General features: G+C 45.6%; 1 protein-coding gene across 1 annotated transcript in view; it reads left to right on the forward strand.

Annotated features, from left to right (window-relative positions):
- Nucleotides 1–13,225, forward strand: part of HEPACAM2 (HEPACAM family member 2) — a 497,170-nt gene that overhangs the window by 270,165 nt on the left and 213,780 nt on the right. The window contains exon 8 of the mRNA XM_078663656.1: nt 4,867–4,940. Coding sequence (XP_078519782.1) covers nt 4,867–4,940 — 74 coding nt within the window. The remainder of the gene's footprint in view (nt 1–4,866; nt 4,941–13,225) is intronic.

A 13,225-nucleotide genomic window follows, 5' to 3' on the forward strand; every position in this document is an offset into this window, starting at 1 on the left:
TTCGAAATACTGTGTGGTGGCATATGTGCGGCCTTTCCAGATCCTAGGGTTTTTAAGATAGCCAGGGTAAATGGGGTATATGCATCGTGGCAGAGTGATCCGTTATGCCCCTTGCTAAATGACGGATCTCAGTGAATTTCCTGACCGTGTCTGCTAGTTCGAGTATGTAATAAATTCTGGAGATGCTGTTATGGGCGCCTGAGTGAAATGCATCCTGCCGTGCCTGCTGGGAATGAAACCGCCAGACATCTACGAGGCCCAGTGTCTCTAACAGGTCAGGTAGACGGGATGTTGATCGGTTTTGTTGCCTAGGGGGCATGAGGTCTACTAGATTATTCCAAGTGGTATTGAAGTCGCCTCCCACTATTAATTCACCTTCCAGAAACTTGAGGAGAAATGCGCTCAGTGCCGGAAGGGCAATCTAGTGCAACGCTGGTGGGATATATACAGCGACAATGTTAAATTGCGGCCCTTCCTACTGTCCTGTTGCTACTGCAAAACACCCCTGGTCATCCGTCCACGTCTGTTGGATAATAAGTGGACATTGTTTTTTAATCAGGATCCCTACCCCTCTTAAGCCTGATGCAAACCCTGAGTGTACCGCTAGTTTGAAAACCCACTTTTCTAGAGCTTTACATGTTGTTCCCACCATGTGCGTCTCCTGGAGGAGGACCACCGCTGGTGGCTGACGTTTGAGGTTCTGTAGCACAAGCCCTCTCTATACTTTATCCATCGGACCATTCAGATTCCATGAAAGAAGCCTTAAGTGGGGGGCGCTCGGAGGGTGCAAGACAGGTGTGGGAACAACCTGATCACCCGGGTTGGGCACTTGGGTCATTAGGGTCTACTGGTGGAATTAAATTGGTCAGATACTGAGGTTAGACTGCCATGTAATATCTGTCAAGCCGTGTCTTGGCCAATGCTTAACAAATAAAACTACCCCAGCCCTAAAACCTCTGTGGGGGGAGCATATCTGATGCCCTTCCAAGTTCATCTCTGAGTATGAAAAAGGTACCTTTTTGGCGATAATTAGTAAGTCTCGATCAAGACTCATAGGTGAACAGATCTTGTCTCCCATTCCCAGCCGTCAACTGGTGCTTGTTTTGCTTATCCCCGGGTCGTCCGTGGCTGGTGACCTGACACCATCCTTCAAGCCACTCCTGGGCCTCCTCTGGCATCGTGTAAAACCATGCGTTCCCTTCTGCTTCGACTCTCAGCTTTGCGGCGAAGAGAATGGAGTATTTGAGCTCTCAGGTTCTCAGTTCTTTCTTTATGTCGAGAAAGCTGCGTCTTTCAATTGTAACTGCTGCGGTGTAGTCCAGGCAGTACGGTGCTTCAAGCACAATGGCAGGGATGTCCGAGCCGTCTGCAGGATTACGTCCCAGTCACGGAAATTGAAGATGTGTGCCAGGATAGGCCTTGGGGGTGCCCCCTACCTAGGACTGCTGCCCGGAGCTCGATGGGCTCTTTCCACAGAAAAGTATTGCAACAGACCTCTAGGTTGCAAGTGGTTCTGGATAAAGTCTTTCAGGAATAGATCAGCTGCTGGGCCTTCTGCTTGTTCGGAAACCCCAATGATTCTGACGTTGTTGCGTCTTGAGTGGCCTTCATATTCCTCTAACTTCGAGCCCATCGCCCTACTTTCGATTTGTAGTTGTTGCACTTGGCATTTCAGAGTTTCAGAGTCATCGCGTAGGGCTACTGTGGTGGTTTCTACCTCCGTCACTCTTGTGTTCATGTTTTTGAGGTCTGCGCGGTCCAGCACAATTTCTGCAGAGACGGAGCCAATGCGCACATCTAAGGACGTGTGCACCCTCTTCAGGTTGGCCATTATATCTAGTAGCGTAACTTTTTTGCCTCTGCCGCCACGCAGTATTCGGCCTGCGTGGTTGTTGGGTCTGTCTCGTCTGACTCTTCTTTGGCCCAGGCAAACTTGTCCAATTTTGTTCGATGCATATTACGTGGGCCTCTCCCCCCTCTCATCTTGGGCCCAAAGCTGTACAGTGCAGTCTGAGGCAGATGCTAGGTAGTAGTCACCGCCGCCAGCCTGTGAGGCAAACTACCCCACGCAGCCTCTCGGTTTTCCCATGTCGAGCTGTTGATGCAGAGCTCTACACCGTGTTGGGGTACCGACAGACAGAGCGGTGCCCCCTTTTTCTGAGCTGTAGCCAGGTTGTGGAAAATCATTTTACCCAGTCATTACGGGTACAGTCACCTTACTGAGGACAGGAACCTGAAATCCCATTGGTTCCGTTTTGGATTTTTTCTTTTGCATTTACATATCCCTTAGCAACAGCATCTTTGAGATCCTGACGAAAGCCTTGACATACTATGTGTCGTTACGGATGAAACATGTTGACCACACTATTCTGTCTGGCACATGCGGTTTAAATCCATACCGCAGGTGCACTGTTTTTAATCCTGGCTGTGGGAACATACGAATAAAGTATGGGGTGTGTTCTCTAGCTAGTTTTAACATCACTCCCTTCTCAATACCTTTTCTTTTGCGCTGCACCCTCACTCACATTCTGTCTCGCATTTGGTGGATTTAGGAAATCAGTGTAGAGTAGATATCAAAACATCCCTGTGCTCCTCCCTCTCAGAGAGGGGGTTGTAGCCCTCAGAGGAACTAGGTTTCCTCTGAGAGGAGAATCCCAAATGATGAAGCATGCCACCTTTGGTGGGTGAGGGATTTCTTCCTAAAAAGGATTATCCCACAGTTAGGTCTGTGTGATATTGTCAGTGCCTTCCTTTGTGTGTTTTCTCTTCTTTTCTTTTCAGACCCAAGGATTTTGCTTGATTTACTGATGCAGAGGCTCCACCTGATGGCAGGAGATGGGAAAAACTCTACGCCAGGCGGCCGGTCTTCTCACCCGCCACTCCACCAATCACCACTGAAGGGGGGATGCCAATTCCCTACGGTTTTTGCACCGTACTGTATGGCGTCTGAGGAATCGTTCTATTTATAAACTGTCCCGCTAATAGTCAATGTGGCTGGGTCCCCTTCAACTGTGCCCGGTAATGCTTCTTGACTTATTTTCAAGGGCGGCCTGCGATTTTGTTACAGCCACCCTGTCTCATTGGGGGCCCCACAGTCAGGCCGGCTGTCTTTGCGAGGAGCAGACCTCCCTCTTGATGTCTGTCTCCTGTCCTGCCACTCCTTGCCCCCATCGGCGATCCCGGTCCATTTCTGTACCTGTGTGAGTCTTCAGGGGAGGGGGAGGGGCCCAAACACAAGACCTCTACGCCACAGGGTCCAGCGACCTACTGTAAAGTGGTGAGTGGACCCCGCCCTGCGAGGTCCCTCACAATGTGTCTGTTGCAGAGCAAGGCCACCGTTTCCCCCGTCTTTCAGGCCGGTTCCCGGCAGGCCGCCAGACACTCCTCACCGTTGGGTGCTGGGACACCAGGCTGTCCCACACCATTGTCAGGCCTCCCAAACCGCTGCGGCCAGCACCAGTTCAATTAGTTCGGCCCCCGGGGGAAGTCAAGCCTCTGTGAGACAATCCACCCACTTCCTTTGTGGTGTTGCTGAGGCCACGTCACTTCCAGGCGGTCCAGGCCGTCAGCCGCTTGCACAACCTTCCGCAATGCTTTGTGTTCCATGCGCCGCTTCCCTGCATAGTCAATGCGGCGCGATGCTGAGCGATTAGGCGACACGTCTTCCAGAGCTCGCCGTCACTCAAGGCCCCAATCTCAGGTCGTTGTGCAAGCCCGCTTTCAATGCACCATCGTCAACTCGGGGTCAGTACTGGTCATACTCATGCGGTTCCAATCACTCCCCCACACCTTTTTGTTACACGCCTGCGGATTTTGAGACAGATTTATCCGGGGAGGACTTGGGATGAGACGGAGCTATTCTAGGCAGCGACCATCTTCCACGACACCCGGCCACACCCCGGCAAAAAGGTTTTAAGACTCAACTTTTGAAGTTTGTTTAAGAGGAGTAAACTCAAACACCAGTCAAGTGTTCCAGGTTTCAGGAACAGCACTTGATGGTCATGACTCACTCTAACAGAAGCCACCAGCAGGGTCCAAGCAGGTCCAATTGGAACTGGTTAGCTGAGCTCTTGTAGGTAAGTGGTCTTCTTGGAGCTTTTGTGTCCCTGTAGTTTAAACAGAGGTCAGACAGCTGACCCTTGGAGTACACTTCTTTGTCCCAGATATGAGTGGGAATAAGTCCAGTCCTTAGGGTTCTCCTCTGCAGAAGGTACCGAGGGGTGCCACCTTTATGCTTCACACTAGTCTGTGGGTGAGGGTGACTCCTGGGTCCTTGCTAACCAGTAGGGAGCAAGTTTCCAGGGATAACCCTATCAACTTTGGCAGCAGTTTCTGTGTCCCACAGCAATCAGTCCCACAGTGCCCCTCTCTACATTCCCTTATGCAGAGCTCCTTTGCCTAACCTAGAGGTGCAGCCAGGGAAATTAGTAAAGTGTACCCTGTGGTCGGTTCTGGGGGCATTGAAGAAAACAAAGGTGCAGGGCATGTACAGGTAAATTGAACAGTATAATCACACAGGCACCATAACACCAAAGCAGTTGCCGCTCTTGCTGCTTCTTAAATAGCCCAGAAGCAACAGTTTCACAATTCAGACTGGTCAACTATCTTTGTCTGACCTGAAAGGTCCTCTCCTCATATTTCAATTCCAGCCTTCCCTCTTCCGTGTATACCACACCTTTCAAGTCCTATTTTGCTTTCTTTGCCTTCTTGTTCTACTATTTTTGCTAGGCTCTACTGTAGGTAATTTGTCCTCATCCAACAGGTCTATACTGATTGTTTAGTGATTATCTTGAAAACAGCTACGGAAACATTCACACTGTGTACGTCATAAACTTAACTCATGGTTTAATGTTATGTGTACTTTAGGCCACGAAGATGCTGTAGATGACTTTGGAATATATGAGTTTGTTGCAGTACCAGACTCCTCGTTACTCAGACGTGTAAGTATGGGATTTACATGCTAACTACTAATTTAATGATGTATACAACACCTGCCCAAAATAACAAAAATATTCTTTGTGAAAAATACTAAAAGGCATTGGTCTCTAAGAGATATGTTCATATAGTTCTGTTTGTCAAAGATTTCTACTTTCACTCCTTAGTAGAGATGAAAGACAAACGTGCATTAAATGGGCAGTTACTGAGTACTGTACTTATCTAATGTGAAAGGAAATGTACCAGCAATACTGTTAATGGGAGAGTACCAGAACAGTCATGAAGAAAATAAGTATTCTATGATAGTGGTAACCTGTACGTTTATATTACCATTGCAAGCACTGTACAAAATCATCTATCATTGCTTACTAAAAACTCAGCCCACATGCAAATTAGGGGCAAACTCTCAGTACAAACGAAATATACGAAACATAAAACATGCATTGGCAGTCAGAACAAATGAAAAACCTGCCACATATACACAAAATCCACAACTAAAAACTTAAAAACTAAAAAAAATAGATATCAAGGGTCTTAAAGCTGCAAACAAGTGAAATTTCTTTGCATGATGTATCGTCATGAAATACCATTCGACACAACAGACCTGATTAATATGTTATATGTTCACAGAGAGGGAAGTCCATTGCAATGGTGACATGTTTGCATTTTTCAGCATTCCGTCCATCCCTTGTTCCTTTTGCAATAGTGACAGCGTTCCCTCTCTTCCAGCATTGCGGTGCACCCGCGTGATTTAAATGCGGGCGGACCATGGAGGTGATTACTCAGTCAATGCTATGGCTAAACGTCTCCAAAGGCCCACCTGAGTAAGAGCCATTAGAGAATTGGCTTTACTGTCTCTCACCACCAGGCAAACACATGGCGAGTGGGGCATTATCTTTTTTATTTTCAAAAATAAATTTTCTTTTTAAAAATATGTTTTGTGCAAGGGCCCATCATGTTGATAGGCCATACAGCAAACAACGAAAAGCATTAACAGTAACCGCCATGACGGCTGTTCCTACTAATGCATTATAAATTATCTCCAGCTTGGCAACAGAGTAATTGACTTTGTCGCCGTGGAAGAAACTGAGCCATCCACCAGGAAATAAATGTGGTCCATAAAGACACAGAGATGCTCACAGATACACACACCCTTTTGAATTCCAGAATTAAAAACTAACTGAATTGATGCATGTTTTTTTAGCCATATAATTTCAGAGCCTCAGACCATAAACTGTTTGGAACCTGCCGATGTGCTTTCAGGGCCTGAACTTTGGCTGGTGAAATGCATTTGCCAACAAAATATTCCTAGTTGGTTCTAAATAAGGAACCATCTTCTGAATATATCGTAGACGGAGCACAGGATTTTGAATTTCATTCTCGGTCGGTTAGAAATGGGATTTCTGTTGGGCTAGGGCTTGCGTCTAAGCCAGGCAGAAACTACCACTCTAGTCAGGTAAGGCAGTTACACATTAAAGATAACCCCAGCTCACCCACTTGGTAGCTTGACTAGATCAGTCAGGCTTATCTCAGAGGCAATGTGTAAAGTGTTTGCGCACAACACACTCACACATGCACCAATTTCACCTTAGACCCACCACAAAGGACACTCCACACTGAAGTATGTATAAAAAATATATCTTTTATGTTGCTTTTAAAAAGAATGCAGTCATTTCACAAATCACATTATCAAAGACCTGTTCCTTACACTGGGGGCCAGGGAGGTAACCACTTTCCAGAGTCCCCTAAGTAAGGGCAAACTCTGGGTATTAGGTAGCCAAGATGCAGTTCTGGTCTTGAATCCCACGGGGCACACGGTCCTGATATCCTCCAAAAAGATCTTATCTGCCCTGAGTGGTTAGGTTGTGTCCCATCAAAGTTTCAGGCTCCACTATTCACAGCCCCCAAAGAGACATGCCCTTGGGCGATGCCCAATCTTATTAATGATTTCGACAAGTCACCCAAGCCCTCATACGATATCACCTGTGGCAGGAGCTTATTAGACTGTTGCCAGGCAACGCCTCACAACCAGCCGTGCCACTTGCTCAGCACACCAGGGGAGCTGGAATCCCGGCCTTGGTCGGAAGGCGGTGATCAGAATGAACGCTTCAGACAGCCTCTTCCTCAAATGGAGCGCGATCAGGCTCCCAGCGCTTCTCATCCACAGTGAAACATAGCACACTGTACAAATGCACCCACAGTTCAGATGGGGGAGATAACTTGGAAACGTTGATGTCCTGAGTTTCCTACAACAGGAGGCCAGCATGCACAGGCTCTTCGAGACTCCTCTCAAGCAGGGGGTGGACACACCACACAGCAAAGTCCTCTTCCTTTCCTTGGCAGGATCAGCTACTACTGAACAATCCCAGACAGCACACAGCAAAGGGGAAGTGCTCCTCCTCCAGTCTATCCAGCTCTTCTCCTTGGCAAAGGTTCCTCTTGATTCATGAAGTAGTCTAATTTTCTGGGGGGTTAGGGCACGTACTTATACCCCAAAATGTCTTTGATGTCATTTTTGCAAGGGTCTCCGAACCCAATCCAAACCAGTTCTTCATTCACTGGTGTGGCATGACCACAGCAGGTGGAGACAGCATTGTGCAAGGGAGAAAGCTCCATTCAGATGCAAGGTAAATCTCCTCCCACCACTCTATATGCAGCCAGGGTCTATTCTACTCAGGGCAGGGTCATCCAGGAAGGGCCAGGCACACCTCAATCCCCCCCCAGAGGCTGTATACAGGGAATGCACATCCTCTGTCTCTGTCACACTGAAACCAGACAGTCAATAAACAACCAGGCAGAGGATTAGAGGATGGTTGGACAAGAAAATAGCCACTTTCTAAAAGTGCTATTTTCTAACACAGAATATAAAAAACATCTTTACTAAAAGATGTGTTATTAAATTCTGAGTTCAAGGATACCAAACTCCATTTTTCCATCTTGTCCCTAAGGGAAGATATGCCTGTCAGAGGTCACAAAGCATTCCCCATTGTGTCCTATGGGGCAAGATGGCCTTTCGATAGTGAAAAAACTAAATTTGCATTATTGCACTATCAGGATATGTTACACACACCAGTACATGTCCTACCGTCACATACACTGCACCCTGCCCAGGAGGGTACCTTGGGCCTGCCATAGGAGTGTCCTATGGAATACGTGATGTTACAACGCGATCAAAATGATCGCGGTATGTAACATCGCAGTTTTTACAATGCAAGTCGTTACAACGACTTGCGCTGGAGAGTGCTGCATTTAGAGGTAGTAAGATTTACTATTCCAACACCAGTCAATGTACAGTAGGGAAGGTGTTGGAGTAGTAAATCTTACTATTCCTTAGGTTATAGCGTCTTCCAGTGCAAGTCGATGTAACGCTTGTGTTGTAATGGCAGCGTTCTAAATCCATTGTAGTGTAATCACTGCAATGTTAAGGATGTTTCCCATCCTATGTGCACTAAAAGGGAAGGGTAGGGCCTGGTAAGTGGGTGCACTTGCCAAGTTGACATGGCAGTTAACAAACTGCGCACAGGAACCGCGGTGGCAGGCCTGAGATATCTTTTCAGGGCTACTCATATGGGTAGCACAATCAGTGCTGCAGGCCCACTAGAAGCATTTGATTTACCAGCCCTGGCACACTCAGTGCACTTTACTAGGGATCTATTGGTAAAACAAATATGCCAATCAGGGAAAACCAATCACCATACCAATTTATACAAGGAGCCCTTGCACTTTGACACTGATCAGCAGTGGCAAAGTGCCCAAAGCATCTAAGCCAGCAAAATGGAAATCCAGCACAGCATGAAAAACACAGGAGGTAGAGGCAAAAAGTCAGGGGAAACCACGCCAAGGATGCCAGGTCCGGCTTTTTAAAGCAGGCTTCTTGTGGTCATGCAGTTTCAGGTTCCGGTGTGTCCTGGTTTGAAAATAGCTTGCCTTTGGGGTTATGCATGGACAGTAAACTTACCATACAATAATTCAATGAGACTACTGCCAGATCACTTCTGATTTCCACTGAGTGGTTATTTTGTAAGCAAGACAGGATAGGAAATCTTTACCGCCAACTCAACTAAAAGACGCCTAAAACACCCTTCTGTAAATTTAAGTCACCACTTGGATAAAATCCTCTATTATGAAAAGTCCACAATTATATTTAACATAGCGTTTTCTACATGGGGTTAGGCGCGTTTGCACTTTACAAAGATTGAATATACTTCTGTTAAATGTTTTAATTTATAAATAGTATGGCACTCCAAATGTTTGTAATCTATGCCAAAATGGTATCAGGATCTGTTTGCCCTGCCTTAATGTTATGTCGCCGAAAGCTGTTGAGACCTCTTTTTTGAAGTTTTGTGTGTGAACCACAGCAGAGGCTATCCAATTGCTATTTAACCTCCTAATGAAATGTTTTGCTTCCGATTTTTTTAACTTTTTAAAATCCTTTTAAAATTTCTATTGAAAATCTTAATATACATTTCCAGCCTTTTAATTTGTTAATTCGACTGTTCAAACTGTGGGTAGCAACCTAATTTGTTTTTACAATTTATCACCTATGTATTTAATATTTATATATCAGGTTTTATGTGCAAAGAACAGAACCGTTCCCTATGTTTCCAAAAGTGGAAAGTATTATATGTATACCTCCATAACTCAAGAACCCCCTACAATTGCAACCACATTCCAAATGAAACAGATATAAAAATTAAACATATAATTGAGTCAATAGTTAAAACGATTTGTACAATTTATTCCATACAATACATTGTTTAACATACAAGTACAGTGCCACACTATAACGTTTAAAAATGTGTCAATTCACATAAAGAACATTAAAATACAGGTTGTCGACGCAGCATTTCGGTTTTTATGATGACACCTTCATCAGGACAAAGTTCTTCTTTTAAAAAAAAACCTTTTAGATGTTTTCAACTCAATTCTCAATTTTGAGGGTCTTCTCTTAATACTCCAAGTAACCTCCTTTATCTAGGTGCTTCTGTTGGTATAGTATGTTATACGAGGCAGAAGTGAAGCAGGGAGGCTGATTACAGACAGTAAGAGCTGGCTAAATAAAAGAGACCGCTCGAACAAGAGAGACCAGGAGGACATCGCGATTATCAAAAAATCCAGTCACGCGCAGTCCCATAGGCCGAAAACATTGACTTCAAGGCTACAAATCAACATAATACGGTGGCTCCCTTGACCTCAAAGAGAACACAGATTACAGCAAAATTGAAGGTATCTGTGTATGAAGTTGAATCCGAATCATACTATACCAACAGAAGCACCTAGATATAAGGAGGTGACTTGGAGTATTAAGAGAAGACCCTCAAAATTGAGAATTGAGTTGAAAACAACTAAAAGTTTTTTTTTTAAAAAGAAGAACTTTGTCCTGATGAAGGTGTCATCATAAAAACCGAAACGCTGCGTCGACAACCTGTATTTTAATGTTCTTTATGTGAATTGACACATTTTTAAACTTTATAGTGTGGCACTGTACTTGTATGTTAAACAATGTATTGTATGGAATAAATTGCACAACTCTTTTTAAATATTGACTCAATCATATGTTTAATTTTTATATCTGTTTCATTTGGAATGTGGTTGCAATTGTAAGGGGTTCTTGAGTTATGGAGGTATACATATAATACTTTCCACTTTTGGAAACATAGGGAACGGTTCTGTTTTTTGCTTATGACTCCTTGTCCCTGATTGGACCTGTAAGGAGACCTCCTTTCTTTCTTGATAATCATGTTTTACGTGGCCCTCCTAGGAGTTTTAAAGCATGAACTCAAATTCGGCAATATTGAAAATTAGTGCCCATATTTACTTTATTTACTTGGATCATGTGAGAAATTGAGTTGCTGGTTGTGGGGGTGAAACTATACTCAAGCAACAGCCACAATCCTTGTCAGGGTGAATCAGAATTAAGTTACTAAATTACCCCTGCTTAACCCTCTGGTAACTTGGCACAAAAGAAGTCAGGCCTAACTTAGTGGCCATGTGCTAGGTATTTATGCAGCAAGTAAGCAGTAATAAGGTAAAAAAAAAAGAATTAGAGTTAAATGTAATAAATTATTTGACACCCAAATGACAAATATCAAATCAGTAGAATCAGAGATATTCAAATTCAAAGATTTAAGGTATGCATAGTGCCAAGCGCCCCTAGCAGTTATCTGCTCGTGCAAGACCGGATGAAAGTCACAAGTTCAGGCCAACTGCAATGGAGCGCGGGCCTGATACACGGACCATGATAGTCCAGCTGAAAAAGTTACCTTCAAAAAGTCCAGGACGAAGCATCCTGTTCATGGTGAAGGAGGCCACAAGGATCAGGGGAACTTGGCGGATGGTTGTCGCTGTAGTACGAAGAGCAGGCCAGGCGTCACGGACAGTCATCGCTGTAGCGCAAAGGTCCTGTTGGGTGCAGGGGCGTCTCCTCCACTAGGGCGGAAGAGCGTCGCCCCACTGCTTTCTCATAGTGCGATAAGCAGAAACATAAAATGGTAAAACTACCATTTTATGTTTCTGCTTCTTGCCCTGCGAGAAATCAGAAGTATTTGGTTGCAGGGGCTGCTCTACGGGCAGGGCTGCGTAGCGGAGGAGTGGTGTCCCCACTGCTGAGTGACCATGACTGGTTTGGTCGGCCGTCTGGGGCCGCCCAAACCAGTCATGCACACTCTGTCTTTTCTCCATGCAGGCTACAATGCAGCCTGCATGGAGAAAATGGCCTCCCCATAGGTGCCTGGCTGGGCGTCATCCCAACCAATCACAACGCTGCCATTGCAGCATTGTGATTGGCTATGGGGATGGGAGGGAGGCTGCCTACTTCCTGTTCCTGCTGGAGGCAGGAGAGCAGGAGCTGAGAAAACACGGGGCCCTGCTGGCTGGCAGACAGGTATCAACAGGTATGTTTTAAAAATGTAATATTACATTTACCACCCCCGTGTGACCCCCCATGCTCCCAACCGCGATTGATGCCAGCCGCGACTGGTTGGGTGATGTGGACAGTCCTTGTTGGAGATTCGCAATGGTGCTTACAGTGCGCTGTCAATGCTGTAGTGCGAAGTGTAGATCTCGCATTGCCGTTGTTGCTGACAATCAATGTAGCACGAAGAGTAGGGTTTCCTGGAGCTTCATGTTGGCAGTCAGTACAGGTGGCAAGATTGTGACACAAACTGGCCTTTTCACAGTTGCGAAGGGCCCAAAATTTCAGGATTTCTTTCGTTTGAGTCAGAGGAATGCACTCTGATGCCAGCCAAGGGTCTGGGACATGGGGAGGCACCTTTTGGGGACTAGGGATTTACTCTTGCATAGGCCAGCAGGGCTTAGGTAATCCCAGTTGCAGGTCCAGGCAGCAGGTCAACTGGGCAGTCGCAGGGAGGCCTCTGGAGCATGGTATGTCCCTGTAGCTCAAAACAGGAGGTCACTCAGCCTGGGATGAAGGGAGCAGGTCCAGTCTTCCTTCTCAGCAAGCAGAGCAGGTCTAAAGCAACAGGGTAGAAGGGCCTCCTTTTTCTGTAGTACCCACAGGTCCAGAGTCTATTGCAGTGTAGGTCAGAGGGTCACCTTTTTACAATTGCTGCACACATTGACGTAGGAGATGGCTCTGGAGTTTCCCACTACAAAGGTGCCTTGATTTTCCTGCCTCCCGCAGTGGTCTCAGCCTGGCTGGGGCATAATAGGTTAGTGTGAAGTCCTTTGTTTGTGAGCTGGGCCACTGCCTTTGACATGCAAGTGTGGTATGTAGCAGCTCTGCCTCCCATTAAGCCAGGATGCCCATCCTGTCTCTATCCTCTATTGTGATGCTGTCTGGAAGAAATACATAAAGGCCAACTGCAAACTACACCTAGTCATATGACCTACGAACAGGTTGGGACAAGAAAATGTCAACTTTCTAAAAATGGCATTTTGATCATTGTAACCAAATATATAACTGTACCATCAAAGAGGGGTTTAAATTACAATTCCACAGGCACCAAACATGACTTATCTATCTACTTCAATGTATAAGTTATCACTTATTAAATGTAATAAGGTTAGCCAATGTTAGCCTATGGGAGAGGTAGGCCGTGCAATAGTGAAAAACAAAAGTAGGAGTTTTTTACTATGAGGATATGTACTACTTAAAAGTGCATGTACAACTTTTTAAAACTAATTCATCCTGGCCTAGGGCTGTGTGGGCCTACCCTATGTTATATGTATTATAAAGGATGTTTTAGGGCTGGCAAAAGGTTTATTTTGCCAGGTTGAAACAGCAGTTTAAAACTGTGGACACATTCTGCAATGACAGGCCTGGGACATG

Source organism: Lissotriton helveticus, chromosome 10 (assembly GCF_964261635.1).
Source record: "Lissotriton helveticus chromosome 10, aLisHel1.1, whole genome shotgun sequence".
NCBI lineage: Eukaryota > Metazoa > Chordata > Amphibia > Caudata > Salamandridae > Lissotriton > Lissotriton helveticus.